General features: G+C 37.7%; 1 protein-coding gene across 1 annotated transcript in view; it reads right to left on the minus strand.

The window, feature by feature from the left end:
* MALRD1 (MAM and LDL receptor class A domain containing 1) overlaps nucleotides 1–21956 on the minus strand; it is a 292669-nt gene that overhangs the window by 68743 nt on the left and 201970 nt on the right. Inside the window, exons 31-32 of the mRNA XM_075495520.1 lie at nucleotides 11695–11852; nucleotides 3880–4081 (exon numbers count right to left, since the gene is read on the minus strand). Of these exons, the coding sequence (XP_075351635.1) occupies nucleotides 3880–4081; nucleotides 11695–11852 (360 nt within the window). The remainder of the gene's footprint in view (nucleotides 1–3879; nucleotides 4082–11694; nucleotides 11853–21956) is intronic.

The following is a 21956-nucleotide window of genomic DNA, read 5'->3' on the forward strand; positions in this document are numbered from 1 at the left end:
ATCTGTAGAAACTTTCATGGCTAATGAGGGCTGACTACTTAAAAACAAATAAAAACCTCAGCTGAATTAGAGCTGCTGGTAATGCTTTATTGCTTGGAGCTCCCAACCAGCTAAATTATGATTGCTTCTATTTAGAACATGTTGCCTCAGGAAACCCAAAGTAATTAAAGTCAAGCTGAAAAATAATAATACAGAAAAAGGAAAAAGATCTGCAGCGGCAAAGCTGTCTTCTGAAAGGGAGAACATTACACAAAACCTGTACTGCAGGTAATACACTTTTCTTTGAGCTAAGTCTTTGAATAAACATGATAAGTAAAAATCAAAGCAGGACTGGCAGTGGAGTAGGTAAACTTTCCCACTGTTTTTGTTAAAGGAAAATGCTCTTGCTCAAATATCTATAGTGCAGTGATTTTATACTATTTGCAGGTAATAGCTTCAAATTTTATCATCTGAATTTTTAAGTGGTTACTAAGAAACAATTATTAGTAAAAAAATAGTACCTCCTCCTAAGTAGCTGCTCTTTGTCAGGAACAACATTAAAAAGTCAGAGATAGGTTCTTATCTCCTAAACTGCTGTGGTTTATTTTATTATACAGATTTTGTGTAGTTCTCTTGCCTCTTCACAAACACAAATTTGGCCTACCTGGCCAGCAAGAATTATTAGGATAGGACTCTTCCCAGGACAGTACAAAACCATGAAAAACCAGAAAGTCGGAGCACACTTAAGAAACAACATCTAGATATCATTTTTTTTGTCTGGAGAGGAGATTATATATCAAGTCACAAACTCATTAGGAGATTGCCTTCCATTAGACAAATTTTTTTTGAGAAATACACACCTGGGACAACAGTAAGTGACTATAACACTGGGGAGGGGGATGGATGATAGAAGAAACTGGCAGAAATTTTCAGGGTGCGCATACAACTGTGGAGTTGTTGGTGGAAGCAAAAACTGTGTGGGGAATGTAAAAATAGGATGCTTGAAACTGAATGCTTGATTAAGTGAGGAACAAGAACTGGATTAGTAGAATTTGGAACTGCGGAAGCATCAGGATTTAGGAGGATAGATCTAGGATGGCACATTTAATGCAAGCTAAAGGATATGAATGGAGGTATAAAGAAAAAAAGGTGGTAAAGATAGAATACTCTGTACTTGAATTCCAAGTAATGGATTTAAATGAGTGGAAGATGATCTACAGCAGAGCCTGGGAGAGGGATGCAATGTGACAGGAATTAAAAAACATGAAAAAGACCTTCTGCAACCAAGGTTTGCCAACTGATGTTTTTCCAAAAACAACTAAATGAAAAGTGATTTTCCAATAATAACCAAAGGTTTGTGTATATTCAGAAAGAACTGGTTAATTCGTAGAAGAAAAATCAGCTGAGAGCTATCAGAAAGCATGACTTTCAGAGCTTCAGAAAGGCTCTGAAGCAGATTAGCACAGGTTGGGAAAGATTGGGGGAGGGCGGAATTTATTATGTTCTTCTTCCATTCTAATACATTTCCTTGGGTATCCATTATTTGCCATACCAGAAGACTTGCCTAGGCTGCTTTTAGAATAATATAATTTATGCCACCCTTGCAAGAGCATAAAGAATAGACTTATAAAGAACAATGTTTTGTAAAGAATTCATGTACAGATCCTTCCTATACCGCTAGAAATCACCATAAAAATACGGAGAAATTGTCTAGAGCATACAAGTGAATACAAAGACAAGTATCCTACATTTAAGTTAAACATATCAACTGTCCAAGGAAAAGTCTGTTTCCTTTTCAGGTGAGGCAGTAATGATATAATGCAGAATAGAGCAAGATAAACTACTATTTCTGTTGTGTAAGTATTTCAGCTTGTAAGAACTAATTCCAGGATGATTGCCAACTTACCATATAAGGGAATATAAGCTGACCCCTGAAGATGTCTGCCTCTTCTGCAGCTGGGCAAACAGCCTAAATGACCAACTAGGACTGTCTGATTTATTTTTAGGTGGTTGCGTGTAGATAAAGTATGAGTTTTTGACTTATCCAACAAAATGTAAGTAACCAATATAACTCTAAGAATTTTTCTTAAGGTTTTCCTTATGGTATACCATATTTGTAAGACAGACAGTGTGTTACAAGTTAGATACTTTGAAGTATTCTACAACTGGAAAATCTCTGGAGAAAAAGAAGGTGATTAGAAAACATTGTTCCATAAAAATTACCTTATTTCTAAAATTATGATTATTTCAGGATTCCTTAACATAGGCTTTCCATGGAAGATTTTTTCCTTTCTCTGAATTCATGCTTGTTCATAATAAATTACCAAAGTATAAGCTGCATTAAAAGTAGAAAATTGATTTATATACATTGTTGGAATATAGACCTAGGTCTTAGAGTTAATTACTGGTACTTAAAATATATAATTTGAAAATTTCCCTTTCTATTATGGTATATTAGGCATGAAACTGCCTAAGTAATTCTTCAGGTATGGTTAACAAAGGTGATTAACATAATAAGGGTAGAACAAGCACTTGTTTACGTACATGGTCTGCAGCTCATTGAAGAACATTCCAAAATAGTATTTGTCTGAGCCTATTCATGGTATTATTTAGAGAAAATAAATAAAACTTTTGTTCAGCTTGAGATTGAGCAAATACCACCTGCGTGAACATATATTTCATTTTAAGCCTTAATCAGCATGTGGTTAATTCTCCAAGGAGCTGCTTAGTCATCACAATTAAAAAAAAGCAGTTTCTTGAACAGCATGACAACTAATTCATACACAGGCTATCCTATCTGAACAGTAAGAGCCGTATAAATAGAAAGAAATGTTATTCAATAACATTTTTATAATATCCATATTGGCATTTATTTAACTATAATGATTCCTAGTTGGTCCTTATGAATGCAGATCTACACAAAGTTTTCTGTTTCTTTGATTTTCGTCCCCTCTTGACTCTTTAAAATATGAAATGGCCAATATTCCTGTCAGAATCTGTATTTGCACACATACTTAATTTTTTCTTCTGATACTGTATAATATGCTATATTTTTTTTCTGGAGTAAACCAATGCCTTTCTCACAGAATAAATGTGGCATTATAAGGCATTAGAATTTAACTCTTTTTTGTTTTTTACACAGTTCAAGTCACTTAGCTTGTGTAGCAGAAGTGAGATTGTAAATTCTCAAAGAGCCTGGCAGCGACGTAATTTTGCTACACTGCTGAGATATTTTATGAAGAGAGCAAAGATAAAAGAACTAACCATTTTCTTTTTTAAATAATTGTGAATCACTTTGATACTCATAAAACTCTTCCATCCCAAACTAAGGCCTTCTCTGACTGTTTTCATACAGGAGAAAACCAATGCAGTTGAGTGATGGTAGATCCCTCTCAAGCATGGTTCATAAAAACACTAACAGGCTCTCAATGACAGCAATATTCTGAGTTGCTATAATTACTCCTACATTCAACTGCCAGTTATAACACAAAACTGTCTTCCACAATCCATGGGCAAATATCTTTATTCAGATACTACACTCAGACAACAAACAGATAGGAATCCCTCTGATTGATAGGTATAATGGGTCCTTTCCTTTAGGGAGAAGCATGCTAGTTAAAAATTTGCCATGTAGGTGATATATGATAAATTTGATCTTTCTTTCCTTTCCACATTTTTCTTTCCCTTGAAAAACATAGACTTCTTTGTATTGTTGTGCTGTGCCCGTTTCTTTTCTACATTTTTTTGAATGAAATAAAAGCATAGCAGTATTGCAATAATTTCAAAAGAAAAAATTCCAGATTTTGTAACTGTGATATACCTTGAGATATGAAATGCTACAATTTTCCTCTGCCCCCTGAAAAGAAAACATGTATTGTAAACACTTGTGTAATAGCATACCTCCATCAGTGCATTCTGGGATGAATGAAATATCATCAAGAGCAAATTCTATGGGTTCACTCCACCCCACTTCAGCTTCGAAGACAACTCTGAAAGGGCTGTTACTGGAGAGGACCACATTTGCATACATCCATTTGTTTTCTTCATTTCTACTAGAAGACCACATAAGAATATCCATTCCATGTTCTTCAGCTGTGTATACCTGTTGACAATGAAACCCAAGAGATGCCACTCAATCAGCATTAAGTAATGGAGGAGCGCAGCTAGCTAGAGTAACGTAGCCCAAGCCCAGTAGTGCAGCTACCTGCTTGGGTAGTACTGGCCCTCTTAGATATGGTTCAAACGTACACCTTATTGGTGATGACCAAATGTCATTGAATACTTTTTCTAGTGCTAGTTCAGCTGCAAATAAAAAGCTACTATGAAAACAAAATAAAATAAAAAGAACTGCTAACACAATCACTAAGTGGAAAACTACAGATAGTTTCAGCCTGACATATAGAAGCTGATGAGTAAAGACCTAACCCCAGATTCATCTAAACATTGAAGAAAAGACTGAGAAGGATCTTGAGCTATCCTTTCATCTCTAAAAGGTGACCTGCTTATAGTTGATAGACTGGGTGAAGATTTTAGAGATATAAATAAAAGACACAGCATCTAGGGATTTAAGTCTGTCTTCCGGTACAAGCAATTTATAATTCGATGTTTCAGGCAGTCATGGTAAATTAGCTCAAACATACTTAGCAAAATCATAAATAAAAAAATAAATAAAATCATCAAATAGTGAAAGTAATAAGAATGACAGTGAATGAATTCACAATTAACCAACAACTGATGAATTAATGTCAAGCACAAGAAACTCTGGAGATTACGTAGGTAGTTGCTCTTCCCGCTCAGGTGTCCAAAATCCTTATACAATCTAAAACAGGACAGAAATAATGAAAGAGAACTTGAGTAATTAAAGTAGGCATATTCTAGCCATTCCAGATGATAACTAGTTCTTTAAGGAACTGAATATTTTAATCATTATCCTCTCCTCATCACTTTCAACACCATCCTTCTCTTAAGAGTTTGGACTAATTTTCCAGTGACCCATGGGTTCATGTTCCCACTTGAATGCCCCAGTTTAATGATGAAACACAAAACCTGAGACCCAAGAAAGTTGTAAACTTAAACCCATACTAATGATCTATATAACTACATACCTTTTCCTCTCCCAGCCAACCTGGTGGGTCAAATAAGCTAAAACCCCAAATGGCACTGTGAAAGACATACTTTATAAAAGATGGTGTGTTGATTAAAATATCTCTGATGCCTGAATGCTCTTGCAAGTTATTTCATTTTTGGATGAGAGGACCATAAAGAAGACTGGCATACAATAATCCAAATCAGGACCTAATTCAGTCGAGCCTGATGTTCGGTTACAGGACTGTGTAACAGCACTATCCAGTGTCATTGTCTTCTTAAAAGCATGCATCTTGCACGGCTAAAAGGACAGGTGTTGTGAAGAAATAGCTGATTCGACCCATAAAAAAATGAAAAACTGTGTGTAATCACATTATCAGGCTCTAAGACCTTAATAAGGTGAAACCCTTAATTAGAATAACTCTACATGTGAGGTCAGGACTATGTCACAACACCTGTATGTGTCACTGGAACCATTCAGTATTTTACCAATCATGAAATATAACAATCTCAATGCTCTAGAATTTTACAGCACATAATAGTGTTAGTGTGGTTTTAGCCATTATGTATTTAGCTATTATCTATCATGCAGTGGTATTTTCTACTTTCTGAAGGTTAATATTGAGATAATATCGCTTTCAGTATATATCACTGAAAAGTCTCACAGCTGCACAAATAACTGTTGGGAAAGGGGGGAGAATCAAAAACATTTGAAGACAATACTAGAGTCTCTTTTAACAGGACAGCTAAAGACTGGCCCATTGTTTAAAATCAGATGAGTTTTTTCCATTCCTTTTTGTCAGGTTGGTAGAATAAGTTTTTCATAGTAAAAATTTCAAAGCATGCTGCCTACTTGAGCAGTTCTGTCTATGTACAAAGAAACTGCATCATGTCCATACTGAGCCTGGTCTTGGAGCGTGGAGTCATTCTGTGTACATACAGATCAACGCTGCAGCTCAAGCTCAGTAAAAACAATAAATCCATCGTGAAACCTGCTGTATGTATGCTGACCAATGGGTCTGGGATGGCAGCAAGTCAAACTGGGTCTAAAATGCAACATTTTGATGATGTCAGGTTCTGTTCTTATAGATGTAAGGTAATTTTATATGCCTTGTCTTTCTTTTCTTTGAGATTTAACTCATTTGCCGTAGAGCAAGGGCATGCAGATATGTAATTATTATGGATGAGTTAATATGTTGTGTTAATTTATGCAGCTGTGTCCTTAATTAGGTTTGACTAAAGTTTAAACCTGGTGTATGGTTCCTCACAGCGAACGCATAGGTAACCTGTGGAAACTGATAGCATTTAGTGTAAATGTCTAAACTGGTGCATAGGAAATCTCAGGTGAGCTCCCAGCACTGCTCCATTTCTCATGTACACTCCTGGGGAAATCCTTCAATCCCACTTTCTGCCAAAGTACTCCTGAATACTTTTACTTCACTTCTCCAAGTCTTTATCTATCCATAACGAAGTCAGGAAAGGGTCTGTGTTCTTATGCATCTTCAAAAAATTTTAGCTGAAATTTCTAAAAGAATAATACATAATTTTAAAAATATGCTAAATTAAATGAGATTACAATTGAGTTCAGAAAAATAGGAATTATTTATATTAAATAAATAACATTAATAATAAATAGGAATTATTATAGAAAATTATTCTCTCAGAGGTTGTGCCCACAGAAAGTGAAGAAACAATTATCAGATGTAATACTGTATTCTTTGCTGAGGTTACCCATGCAACTGGGAGTTTGAAGCGTCTTCTGGGTCAGGAAGTACGTTTAGAGTATACAAGATTTTTGCTGGCCTGTGTAAACATATACGACGCATGAAAGGTAGAGCAAATTCTCATAGATATGAGCTCCCTAGAGCCCTGGAGAGCTACAGCTGTGTGGTGCTTAGTACCTCCAGAGACAGCATCCTATGAACTGTGTACAAGCTAGCCTGGTAGTGGAAACAGTTCAACAATTCAACAACAATTCAAGAGGAAAAAGCTAGCAAGATGAATCCTGCTATATGGCATGTCATGAAAAAAACCCTGTAGCAAAGTCCCATTGAACAACTCTGTACCTATCAGTTTGGGGAGATTGTGCTCCAGCTAATACCGATCTAGTTGTGGGCTAAATCCCATCATTTTAATTTAAAGGTAATAAGCATGTATTGTAGTAACTAGTCACTATATCTGTCTATTCCTCATTCTGTGTTGACACTGTTTCTAGATAGCACTCACAATCGAAATTGCAAAGAATGGGAACCAAGAGAAATAGAGCTATCACTTCATTCACCGCAGAGTGAAAAGCTCAGGAGTGAAGATACCCAATACACACTTCACAGTGATTTTACGAAGAATTTAGTGTGATAATCTGCATGAGACGAATGCATGAGTGAAGCCTTTATACTTGCTTCTTGGTCTTTCTCTAACGTGCCTTTGCCAGCTGGTTCATTTGTAGTCCATGTGTGACCAGCATTCTTTAACAAATCCCATTTCCCTGCCTTAGAATCATGACTCAGTTCTAATTTTCCACAGCATGTCCTGTGTGTTAGAAACTCCTGAATTCTTTTTTCAACTGCTATTTCATTTTGGGGATGGGGAAAGTGCATGTACTTTTGAAGGTCATGAAATATAAACTGCTATTTTCTACTTAGTCATCAGCAGTTACGACTCACGTGGTTACACTGTACCCTCATGCTGACTTTTCAAGATAAAGTATTATCTTCCTGATCTTGCCTGACTTCAGCAGTTGGCATGCTTGAAGGTACTATGTTCCATCTGGAAGGTTAATTAACTGACTAATAACCAAGAAGCCAATGCAGATCTGAAGGGTGCATAATAAGAGATGTGTTCTCCCATCATTCCCAACATATAGTCTTTAATCACCAGCCAAGGAAGCAGGAAAATCTTGTGAAAGACAACCTGTATTTTCACTTCACTAGGCACGACACACTTGTGTCAGCTGAGGAAACTTCCTACTGACTCCAGGGAATAATGATATTGTGTTTTCTGCTCTACATCCTTAAGATTATGCCTTTGAACTCCTCATGTTCCTTGGCAATCATCACTGCACATTTTCCTTGAGCTGAAGGTACACCAGGGGCAGACCAAAATTTTTTCTCTAAAGCCCACAAATCAGATTAACAAAATTGTATCACAATTCACTGTCACAACAGAGAAGCACTTTAAAAAGTTTTCTACCTGTTTTCTCTTTATTTCTTTAAACATGAGTTTGAACTAATAAAAAATTTAGCCATTTTTAGTAAAAGTGACCTGTACTATACCAAAATTTACTATACCTCAGGTCTGTTAGTACCAACAAATACCAAGGCAGAAAACTGATATATTAGAATTATACTATCACATCAGGAATTAATAGTGGTTTTAATTCTCAATGATATGACAGACCCCTGAAGTAAATGGACAGAGACAGAATGCTGAAGCTTAATGAAAGCTGAATATTTTCTCTCTCTCTGACAGATGACCAATAGGATCCCCATTGGAATGAAACAGATGTGAAAATCACTTCCATTTCTTGCTGAAACTTCTCTCCTCCTTCATTAAATGCAACTAAATAGTCATAAAAATGTAAAGATCAATGCATTTTTTAAATTTACATTTGCAGCATAATGCAGTAAAAATTGTTTATATTAAGAGCTATACTTGTTCAGAGCATATTAATTGATATATTAGACCATTCATGTATTTAGTGCTGAATAACTCACCTCTCAAAGGCTGTTACTGTATACTCCTGAGGAAAGCTAGTGGTTTTGAACTTAATCATTATGAAGCAACATTTTCTCCTGTTGGCTAATAGTTGACTGATGTCCTGAAGCATCAGTATTCAGATCTCTTTTAAACAGCATCCATTCTATGTTAATGCAAGAGTGGCTGTAAACATTGTGTCCTTTTTAAAGATAATAATAGACTATGCTTTTGGTTTCCCTATGAACAAATTACAGAGTTTACGACAATAGAATTCTGCAATTGAAATGTGCATTGTGAATACAGAAGAGAAGCACTTTCAATTCCTTTTTCTTTATTCTCAATGAATAGTTCCTTTCCTGGGTAAAAATAAGATTATTCCCATAACTTCACATTATTTTGTGTAGTTCTAGCACATCTACTTCCTATAGCAAGACATCCTTCATTTTTATCTTTCTTTTTTACAGACTCCCTGTATGTCATTTTAATCACATATATCACTATGTTCTATCTCTGCAGTCCTTTTTTTTTTAATTCAGACTTGACCAGATAGCTGTATTTCAGATAATACCTATAACATCAGCTTTCGTACTGATGTTATTATATTCTAACACATTATTCAGACTTCCTATTACAGTTTGACTTTTTTCACCTCCAGTGCAACCTGAACAAAAATCTTCACTAAGCTGTTGCTTTTGAAGTTTTGGGCTGTTGGTTTTGTAGGTTTTTTTTTGTTGTTCTTTTAGGCTTTTTTTTTCACTTAAATGGTTACAGTTCATTTATATTCTTGATTTAATAACAGCAGCAGTTGAAGCTGAAATAGATTATTAGTTTGATAGAAAAAAGCAAAACATCCATAAAGGTAAATTGGGTCCGTGATGGGATGATAATTCCTTGCTGAGTACTTCAGCCTGTTATGAATATTGTTATATATTTCTGCATAAAGAGTACATGTTGCAAAGCCATAAACAAGGAATCTTATTTGTATATGGGAGTAAGACATTTCTTTATGGATTTCTTTATGCAATTGAAGGTAATGAGAGTTAATTAAACTAGTCTGTTTGAAATGCAAAAAAAACCCCAAACTTAAAAAGCAGGCTCTGTTTGGCTGTCTGCCTACTAACTCACACATAGGCCACACACATCTACTTATTCTCTAATTCTGTGTTCTGTGATGCTTGAAAAACTTCAGAAGCTCCTTCAAAAACTCTTGTTTGCACTCTTTCATGCTGTAATGTCCAGGCTACTTGAATTTAAACAAATAGATAATCTCACAGTATTTCAGTTACCAACAGATCCAAAAAAGCAATTGTTTGATTTTTACTTCAATTTAATCTGGAACTGCTCTTGACCTTTACTTACTTTTTTGTTTTCTTAATCTTAATGTGCAAAGTTTGTGTATGTGGAAGGATAAATAATGTAAACTGGAAAGAATAGACTTGAAGGCATGGTGGAGTATTTTAAAAGCTATATTGAGATAACCAAATTACAAGATTGCAATATAAACACTGCTCTAAAAATTAATCTTAAATAACTGAAGTATCTTTGGCAAGAATACATTTTGAGCATTTTTATTCACTGAATAGAAAGAAATGTTAAAATAACATAATTTGAAACTCATTTAAAATCAGTTTGAAAAGCAGAAGTATCTGCTGCTTATAGTAACTTCACGTAATACAGCTTTTTTTCTTTGTTAATTAAGTTTATAGCAATACTCAGAGTATCCATGAACTAGATGCTAGAAATAAAATTGAGATGCAAACTCCATCCTGAAAAAAACTGCTTAAAAAATGATAGACAAAAGGTGGAATGAAAGCCAAAATTATTCTTTGGCTGGATATAAGGAGAAGCCTTTTCATGCTGGACAGTCGAGCAGTGGCAGAGGTTGCCCGGAGAGGTTGAGTAGTCTCCATTTATGGAAGTTTTCAAGATTGGACAAATTCCTGAGCCACCTAGTGTGGTCTTGTAGCTGACCCTTCTTGGAGCAGGAGGTTGGACTAGGGACCTCCTGAGGCTCTTCCAGCCTGAATTGCACTATAATGCCATGGAATTGGGCTATGATTGTCCATTACAGTGGAGAACCAGACCAAAGGCAAACAGAATAAGTACAAAAACCGTGGTCCAAACTTTCTGACTTAATTCCAGGTCCAAGACCACAAAAATATTCTTGCTCACTTTTAACATAGACTAATTTAGTTCAGGAGTTTGATAGTGTATGCAAATTTTTATACTCTGTCACACATAGTAAAACTGACATAACTTGTATTTTCAAAATTTAACAAACTGCCACAGATAGGAGTCTTGCTCAGACCTCTAAAAAAGGCACTACGTAACACATTTATTCAGTGAGCCATATTAAATGACTTGTTTGCCAACGATTCACATCACTGCTTGCGCTTTTACTAGGGTACTTAACAACTAGAAGTGTGCCCACTAAGGATGCTTGTGGAACAGCAAGAAGACATTTTCATGGAAGCTTGAGCTATAATTGTTAATATGGTTGAATGCTTTATTTCCAGTTATTTTAATCAAACACCCTCCATACATGATGACATTAATAAGTTTAAAACTTTTCTTTTAAACCACGTCTCGCTTTTGTCCTAAACATTGGAAACTGCCTCTATTTTATGTTAAAGAGTGAATTGTGCAGAGAAGAAGAGTGCTGATGTTTGGTAGGTTTAAGTACGGTAGTCAAACATGCAATGTTAATTCTTACATATGTAGGAAAAGGACTTCAAGTGGAATTAAAACTAAAACAGAGTTGTCACTTGATCTTGTTGGCAAAAATTTTGTATATAGGTATAACTGCAGTGAAGTTGTGATGAAGTACTGCTAATATAAGCTCTGAGATTTTGCTCATTCTAAATACAGAAATGCAAATACTACTAAAGCAAATATTGCTATGTCATGATGTAGTAGAAGTGTTTTTTCTCTTACCTTTAAGACTCCTGTTTGCCTAGAAGGAAACATCCAGAGCCAGAACCGAACCCTACAGACCCCGAAGCTAGCTGGGAAGAGTTTGGTGGTAATTATCCTCGCTCTGTTTCCTTCCTTCTGGGCAGATGAGTTTACATACAAAAAATGCTGTCCTTTACCTTAAAGAAGAGAAAAAAACATTTATAGTTTTTCAGTACTACTTTATGCTTCAGAGCATAAGCATTTTTACACACACAGACACTGATATCTTTTACCACATACATGTATACTCTAGCTTGGTTGTACAGAGGTCTTCCGTGTTAAGACTTTGTGTATTTCTGGTTTTTACATACAATATTAATATAACCTTCCCCAGAGCTCATTCTGTCTTTTTTATGCCTGTGTAAATACTTGATTCGTATTTGAATAACAAATTTAAAACATGTTGCAAACACAAACACTCACTCACAGATTCTAAGGATCAGTTTGAAGGTTGACATTGCAGGAGTCAGGAGCATCTGCTATGCAGCATGGCAGTAGGGAACACATCGAAGCCCTGAGGCTTGTTAGTGCACCAAGACATCCACATTTCCTGCCATTCAGCTGCTGCTGAAGAACCACAAGGTAGCATAAAAGAGAATTCATTGTTCAGCAGAAAAAGATGCCACCCTCTTAAACCCCGAAAGGGGCCTATCACCTAAAATGAACACATACAACTAAAAGCAAGTGGTTGAATAGGCAAATCATGCTGCTGGCTTGTTTTTTTATTAACTAGCAGTAGCTCCTTCTTTGCCACCCCTTTAATTCCATCTGCTATGGCTAAAGCAAGATTTGGTCCTGCATGGAGAGAAGAGTATGACAAAACCTTCTGTGGTTCTGTGAAGAGAAGAGATTTTTCACAAAGAGGAGGGCATCTGTTGGGGCTGTCCTGAGCAGCAATACACAGAAGACCTCAGCAGAAAACTTCCTCCTAAATCCAAAAGAAGCAACAACTGAAGATCAACTTTGTGTCTTTGTGTTCTAGTGCTTTCTTCAGTTTTCATTGGGAATGGGATTCTGACGTCTTTCCAGATTTGGTCTCCCTGTAACTTCACTGACAGCATGCTATGGTAGCAGGTAAAGCACAGTGCGCTCTTTCTAATCCAATATAGAAGTGATGCTTTAGCTGCAGCCAGAATAGCTGTAGAATGGTTAACTATCTTAAAGGGGCTTCTTCTGGGGGGGGAAAAAAAAACCAAAAACCAAAACCAAACCAAAAAAATCTCATTCGTCTACCTCAAGACCATAATCAGGCTCAAAACCAAAACTTTAGCTTAACTTTGCTGTCCTTTACAAGCAGAAGGCTTCAGAGTGACTGAGACTTTCATCAAGTTAGACTGGGGTTGGGAGGGGCTAGGAAGGTGTGTCAAGATCCATGTAGCATATTTTATCTAATGTAAGTTCATTCCTGTCTGAATCCCCTTCGCTTTTGTAACTGTTGCTTGGTTTTTTTTACTCCTAGTAGGCTGAGGGTGATGTTAAGACTTGCTTAAGAGGGGTGCAGCTGGCTAGACACATGCTGCTATTTCGTGAGGGGCAAGTAAAGAGTAGCTGCATTAGTGTTATAGTAACAGTTAGACTAGTGTTACGGCTTTTAATTCGTAATGCTAAAAAGGAACATCAGCCCCTGGGGGTAGTCCTCGTCTGTTTTGCGAAAGCCTTTAACACCTTGAGCCTCTCTCACATTGTTTCAGCTCTTAAACAGAAGGGCATGGACAATCATATTATTGCCCTGATTACCAATTTGTATCACAACATCAGTACTCATATTGACCTGAAGAGTGAACAGTTGGATACCATTGGGATTCAGATTGGTGTAAAACAGGGCAATCCAATGTCCCCAGTTTTATTTAACTTACTGGTGGACCCCCTACTGTGCAAGTTGGAGGAGGAAAGAAGTGGGTTCCAACACTGTTTGAAAAATATAACAACTATGGCTTTTGCAGATGACTTGGTACTGTTGAGTGGATCATGGCAAGGAATGCAGAAAAATATTGAAATTTTGGAGGTCTTTTGCAAACTAACTGGCCTCAAGACGCAAGGGGAGAAGTGCCCCAGCTTTTACATTGAGCCGACGAAAGACTCATATACGATCAATGACTGTCCTTCATGGAAAATTAATGGCACCCCTCTCAGTATGATTGAACCTGGTAGCTCTGAGAAGTACCTGGGCTTATGTGTTGACCCATGGACTGGAATATCAAAACCGGAACTACTGGAGAAAGTAAAGCAATGGTTACAATGAATTGGGCAGGCTGCATTAAAGCCATTTCAGAAAGTTGACATCTTGAAAGGATATACTATTCCGTGATTGATCTACTTAGCAGACCAGGCCGATGTGAAAACTATGTACCTAGAAACCCTTGACTTGGCAATTTGTGCAGCTGTCAAGGAATGGTTACATCTTCCAGCAAGTACTTGGGATGCCATCCTGTATTCCATCACTCAGGATGGAGGTTTAGGTATTACCAGGCTTTCAGGTTTGATTCCCAGTGTACAGGTTCGAAGACTACACAGAATCATGCAGTCTTCAGATGAGACAATAAGAGCAGTTGTTCAGCAGGAAAGGAAAAAAAAAATTTTGAAAGATTGTGGATTGCAGCAGGAGGACGTAAGGATAAAATTCCATTTATTTGGGACTCTAAAGCGGTTATGATGATATCAGAGGAATAAGGTGGTGAGGAACCAGCCTCGGAATGGGAGATGCCCACTTGAAAAGTCATCTTTCCAAGACCCTGTAACTGGTGAAGATAGGAATTTGTGAATTGGACCAAGCTGGTATTCCAGGGCCATGGAATTTCTAACTTTGAGAAGGGTAAAATCAGTAACAACTGGCTAGAATTTTATAGAGGCATTCCCCACAGAAAGCTCAACACAGTGTTACAGCTAAGAGCTAATGTTTACCCCATGACAGAATTTTTAGCAAGGGGCAGAAAATAAACTTAAATTAAATTGTGCCGACATTGTCAGGCAGAGAATGAGACCTGTTTGCATATTATTGGATATTGTCCAGCAGTACAGGATGCTAGGATTAAGAGACATAACTAACTATGTGAATTATTGCCAGATGAGGCCAAAAAGAAGGAATGGGTAGTGTTTCAGGAGCTGCTGCTGAAAGATGAACAAAATGAATTATACAAGCCAGACATAGTATTCGTTAAAGAAGATCAGGCCCTAGTAGTAGATGTCATAGTTTGGTATAAGAGTAAATTAACATCTTTGGCAGATGCAGCAGCAGAGGAAGATGAGAAATATCAACATCTAAAAGACCAAATTCAAGAACTGATGAATACCAATATTAAATTTATAGGATTCCCTTTAGGAGCAAGTGGAAAATGGTATCAAGGCAATTACAAGTTATTAGCAGAATTAGGTCTCAACAGTTCCTGACAGGAAAAGATTGCTCGTCATTTATCAAATTGGGCGTTATTTTCTTCCGTGGACTTTGTACATATATTTGCTAGTCAAGCAAGGAATATTTTAGGATCTTAGCAAATTAATGAATTGTAATTGTATTACTTAATGAAATGTTAATAAACTGATTCTTTCTGTCTATCTATCTAAGGCAGGAGCTGGACCCCCAGGAGTGCCAAGGGCTACAAAAACTTGTGTCACAGTATGGATAGTATGTAGGGATGACAACAGGCTTGGAATCATGATGAGTCATCTATCCTGCCAAAAGACATTAATTACCAGTCTTTACCTAGGTGGATGGGCCACCTTTACTTAACCCGGGAAAGGAACTTGTATAATCTTATATATGTTCGATAAATAACCATCAATGGATGAAATGCACAAGTCATCTTCATCCATGCCACCTGGCAACAGTCACTGCAAGTGGCTGCTGAAGCTCTGAGCTCAGAGAGAGCAGGTCTGGGCAGCTTGGTAGGGCTTTTTCATGTAGTTTTACTGACCAGACAGCTTTGTATTTTTTATCTGAGCTAAGGGGCATATAGGGCACTACGATCAAGTTATTCCCTTCAGACAGTTCTCCTATGGTGATATATGCTCAAGTCATGGCCATACAGTCTCTGCTCCAAAATGCAGAAGGACAGCCCTCCTGGTAAGCATCCTTGCATTACTCCTGTGGAAGGGGCATTTCAGCTCATGAGGGGCATGAGTGTTCCACCTGTATTGCAGAGTTAATATAGAGTTGTGGCTTGGTGTGCTTGTGTGCTGTCCTCTGCAGAGGGCACACATACCACACCCTTGGGTCATCTGGGAAGCTGAACTCAAGGACACCATGAAATACAAATATAAACTAGAAAGGCTGTGTATGTGCAAACATACCTTCAGTCCCTGTCTGTAAACTGGGCAAACCAGTATCTTCTAAATTGTGGTATCTCTCCACTATACCACACCTCCCACTCTTGCAGAAATCAACAAGTAGGAGCTTCTGCATATGAACTCCAAACATTACTGTCCCAGACCGCCCAGCTCTTCTTTAATAATACTCAGAAAGTCAGCGTATCAGTCCTATCTGTCCTTTACTTACATAAATGCATGAAATGATGGAACATTTGGTAAGGTACTCATAAAAGAATTAGTAAGGCTGCTCACTAAGCTTTATTTCAGCAAGAACTTTTAAAGTAAGCTCTCTCAAAACTCTATTTTCAAACTTTTAGAATACCTCAGTGTGCTGGTTTTGGCTGGGGTAGAGTTACTTTTCTTCATAGTAGCTAGTATGGGGCTATGTTTTGGATTTCTGCTGAAAACAGTGTTGAGAACCCAGGGTTGTTTTGTTACTGCTGAGCAGTGCTTACACAGAGTCAAGGCCTCTTCTGATTCTCACCCCACCCCACCAGCGAGTAGACTGGGGGTGCACAAGAAGTGGGGAGGGGACACAGCTGGGACAGCTGACCCCAGCTGACCAAAGGGCTATGCCATACCATATGGCGTCATGCTCAGTGTAGAAAGTTGGGGGAAGAAGAAGGAAGGGGGGGACATTTGGAGTGATGACGTTTGTCTTCCCAAGTAACCGTCATGCATGATGGAGCCCTGCTTTCCTGGAGATGGCTGAACACCTGCCTGCCCATGGGAAGGAGTGAATGAATTCCTTGCTTTGCTTTGCTTATGTGCGTGGCTTTTGCTTTACCTATTAAACTGTCTTTATCTCAATCTATGAGTTTCCTCACTTTTAGTCTTCCGATTCTCTCCCCCATCCCACTGGAGCAGAGTGAGCAAGCGGCTGTGTGGGGCTTAGTTGCCGGGGCTGGGGTTAAACCACAAGAAGTTATGCAGATAAGAGAAACTGGGTTTTGTTTTGTTTTGTTTTTTTCTGTTGACACTGTTGAAGGTCAGGCTTAGTCTTCTCAGGAGAAAAAAGTTCAGAATTTTTAATCTAAGGAATGTATCTTAACTTTTCTTTTAAGGGACACAGGACATATAAAACATGATCAGAATCATAATAGTAGTCCAGCCAGCCCCATGTGACCTCTTCTAAGCTTCTCTGTAAACAGCTGATTAACAAGTGATATATCTGAAAAGATTGATTCCCTGCCAATTAGGACAATTTTTTGCTTTGTTTTATTAAGAAATATTAATGAACATTTTATAAAGAAGATGGCTATTCCCATGGAAGGAGATTTTGAATTAGGTTGTGGATGAACTTGTGTAAATTGTGCATCTGCACTATACCATCTTCTCTTTCTTATGGCAATAAATTCTCAAATCCTTAAAAATAAACTTGGTGCCTTCATACCCACTCTGTATACCCATGCCTCGTATATGAGCTCATGTATTCTGCAGCTGAACCTAGGAGTGTAGTTTCATACGCTTTGCAATTTAAAGTTTCTCAAATCTCATTCTGCATTAAAGTAAAATAATTCGAGAATTCAGATTTGTGAAGAATAAAGTACATGATTTACACATCTGTGTGGGATGTTACTTTTAAGAAGGTATGATTGTAAAGAGAGCAGCAGTTGTGAAGGTCTTGAGGCAGATGCACAGCAGAAATGTTCAATGAACTAATTGCTACTCTGGAAAGGCAAGAAATATTTGTAAAACAAACTAGATAGTGATGCACTCAACTTGATTTCTAAAATTTAGCTTTTCCCTGTATTGACAAATTATTAAAGTAGTATAAGCATCATATGCTAAGGCACACTTGCTAAATTTTCTGGCAGACTGATGAAAGCCCCCCAGCTGGCAGCCTCATTGTAAGACCTAGAAGGCAAATGATTTCCTTCTCCTATGACTTTTCCATCACTACAAAAAATTTGTGTTATGACAAAAATACGAACTTTTTTCAGCTGTAAGATCGATATGAGATACAATATAGCACTTCTTATTAGTAAGGTGGCAAATATGGATTTTAAGAAACCAAAACCAGAAAGCTGCTCATTGCTGTGTTTCTTCAAGAGTCAGATCCACTTGGAATGGGGTGAAAATATCAAAAATTATTTCCCATCTGAAGTGAGCTGCAGTTATTTCTACCTGAAATTGATTGCAATTTTAGGCCTTTCACTCATAAAGTGAAGCTATGCAATGGGCTTTCAAACTGCTATCCCACATGCCATTCTTACAGACCTGCAAATGATCAGTTGTTCAGAGTGAGAATTATTCAGTATGGATCTCAGTCAAGGGAAACCCAGAATTTGGACTATTTGTAAATTGTAATGGCTGTCAAGGAAATGTTCTTAGTTTCTCTTGCTGTCTTTGAAGCAATCTTATTTGAGATAATGTTTTCAGGTGAGGTTATCTGGGTATCATGTTATGCCTCAAGCTTTTTCAAGAAACCTGTAAATTTTCTCAGGAGAGGAAAAAATATTTGAAAGATTATAATGACATGGATGTACTAAATTCTTTGTAAATAGAATGGTGCCATATAGTTGCATACTGACCAGCAAACTGGAAGACCAAGGTGCCTGGCTCCTTGGCACATGATATAAGATGTATGGCAAAATGATATATGATACATAGCAAAAGTTAGACAAGTTCGGTTTTGCATTTGGCTGAAGTTTTTGAGGTTGAAATGTTCTGCACTTGATCAGCTACATTCTCTGAATATTTAAATAGCTCGTGGATGCAATGGCAAAAGGTTGAAAGTGTCCTGTTTTTGAGTAAGAAAGAACAATTTGAGAAAGGAGTGTATGGAAAGGAATATTTTTAAATTTGAGACCTGCATAAGCTACACACCAGTCAGATTGCAGAATGTTAAACAGGTGAAACATAGTTGCTATTTATTGCTAAATGTCTTTGTTTTCAAATCACAGGGCTCATATTCTGCCAGAGACTGTACCAATGTAATAAGTTAATTTTGTTTAAGTGATGCAAATTTTTTCAAATGAACATTTCTATCCATCTGAAATCTGTAATGTCAATTTAAGTTGTGCTAGCTGAAGTAATATAAGACACATTTAAACCAATAAGACATTCCTCCACACAAAGTTGTGCCAATCCGCTTAATACAAAGTTAGTATAATATCACAGGCTTTGTTCTATTGCTATAATGGCATGCATGATCTGTACAATGAATTTACATGTTTAGCAACTAGAGGAAATTAGTTTGGAACAAGAAGGAATTGGATTTGGGTCAGGAATGGGCTGATAGATACTTTTGGACATTACAGGTCGTCAGTATCTAGGCTGTTGGCAATTCTGACAAGTGATTTCTCTATAGCTAATGTGACTATTTCTTGCCCAGTTAATTTACAAGTAAATTACAAATCTGGGTAATTTTGCAAATGCATTTGCTCTAATTTTGTTTTCCTTTTGCTTCGCTTTTTATTAACTTTGTTTTTCTTACAATTGCTGGGTAATTTCACAGAAGCAAAGAAGAACCAATTAAATGAGAGAAACTGAAAAAGAACACAAAGTCTCCTTGAAGAGCCAAGGGCTACTGGTTGTTTTGTCATCACACTGCATCAAAGGAACAGCAAGAAAGCAAGTCAGACTGCTGATTTGCAAAGAACAGCTTGCCTGGGACAGCTGTAGTTTCTACCTCTACCTGTCTTTTCTGAACCTTTCCAAGAGTAATGAACTTCCACATTTACAGCCTGCAATAGCAACACAAACTAGTACGGATGTCTGCTTTCTCTAAAATGAAAAATGGTGATTTGTGGCAGATAAGCAGTTCCCTCATGATCAGGTAAGCAGTTCCTGCAGCAGGTGCAGATTCCTCTAAAGGTAAAGGGAAGATAAATGAGTAGGACAGAAATGGTTACATCCACCCACTGATAAGATGTCTCTGTCAATTTTGGAAACATAAAACACCAAAAAAGAGTCAAAACCTGGAGATCATGCTGCTTACAAATTCAAGAGAAAAACAGTAGAGATTGTGATACTCCTACATTGAATACTAACTATTCTTTGCTGATTAGATGGAAATTAAAATAGGGTTTCTAACCATTAAAGCTTCTGGAAAGGAAAGTTAAACACTTCTCAAATTGAGATTGGTACATTTATGATGGAAATTAATATTCCATCCAGATTTATTATATTATATAATCTATATAATATATTATTTTATGTTTATACAATACAATATATAATTATAGCTTGCTATCTACATAACACAGATAACTGTAATTGCCTATCAATACATTTCATTCTCTTAACAATCAATAGGCATTCTGGTAGTAGTCTATCAGTCAATCTTGTAGGGGCATCTAGGGAAACACTTCTATATTAAGTTTTCTGGCAAGTCAACATCAGGGACGTAACCTAAACCAAGATCTTAGGTAGGAACCTTAAGCATTTCATGTGCATCCACACCGCTTTATAAGGACCAGTGTATGATTGCATGTTTTTCTAGAATTCATTAGGATAGTACCACACTCCAGGAAAAGTAGATTATTCAAAATGTTGACAAGGAGAAGAGTACTATTGTAGCCAGTTATACTTTCAGAGAATTCAACTTTTAAAGTCAGGCTCTCTGTATAGAAGAAATTTGTTATTAGAATAGAAAAAAACAAAGTACTTCAGTTGGAAGGGACCTACAATGATCATCTAGTCCAACTGCCTGACCAACTCAGGGCTGACCAAAAGTTAAAGCACGTTATTAAGGGCATTGTCCAAATGCCTCTTAAACACTGACAGGTTTGCAACATTGACCACCTCTCTAGGAAGCCTGTTCCAGTATTTGACCACCCTGTTGGTAAAGAAATGCTTCCTAATGTCCAGTCTAAACCTCCCCTGGTGCAGCTTTGAACCATTCCCATGTGTCCTGTCACTGGATACCAGGGAGAAGAACTCAGCACCTCCCTCTGCACTCCCCCTCCTCAGGAAGCTGGAGAGAGCAATGAGGTCACCCCTCAGTCTCCTTTTCTCCAAACTAGACAAGCCCAAAGTCCTTAGCCACTCCTCGTAGGACATGCTTTCCAGCCCTTTCACCAGCTTTGTTGCCCTCCTCTGGCCACGTTCAAGGACCTTCACATCCTTCTTAAATTGTGGGGCCCAGAACTGCACACAGTACTCAAGGTGAGGCTGCACCAATGCTGAATACAGCAGGATAATCACCTCTTTTGACCGGCTGGTTATGCTGTGTTTGATGCACCCCAGGACGCGGTTTGCCCTCTTGGCTGCCAGGGCACACTGCTGACTCGTATTGAACCTGCTGTTGACCAGCACCCCCAGATCCCTTTCTGCAGGGCTGATCTCCAGCCGCTCCCCTCCCAGTTTATACCTGTGCCTGGCATTACTCCGTCCTAGGTGCAGAATCTGGCATTTGGACTTGTTACATTTCATCCCATTAATCATAGCCCAATGCTCCAATCTATCTAGATCCCTCTGCAAGGCCTCCTGTCCCTCAAGAGTTAACAGCACCTCCCAGTTTGGTATCATCAGCAAACTTGCTAATGGTGCATTCAACTCCTGCATCCAGATTGTTGATAAATATATTGAACAGAACTGGCCCTAGAATTGAGCCCTGAGGAACACCACTGGTGACTGGTCGCCAGCCAGATGTAGCCCCATTCACTACAACCCTTTGAGCTCTGCCCTTCAGCCAGTTCTTCACCCAGCGCACCGTGAACCCTCTCATCCCACAGTTGGGCAACTTGTCCAGAAGGATGCTGTGAGGGACAGTATCAAAAGCCTTACTAAAATCCAGAAAAAATACATCCAGCGCCTTCCCTTCATCCCCTAGGCAGGTGACCTTATCATAGAAGGATATCAAATTAGTTAAACAGGACTTTCCCTTTGTGAACCCATGTTGACTATGCCTGATTACTTCATATTCTTTAAATGCCTTTCAATAGCACACAGTATAATCTCCATAATTTTTCCAGGAACTGAGGTTAGAC

Source organism: Mycteria americana, chromosome 2, assembly GCF_035582795.1.
Source record: "Mycteria americana isolate JAX WOST 10 ecotype Jacksonville Zoo and Gardens chromosome 2, USCA_MyAme_1.0, whole genome shotgun sequence".
Classification (NCBI taxonomy): Eukaryota; Metazoa; Chordata; class Aves; order Ciconiiformes; family Ciconiidae; genus Mycteria; species Mycteria americana.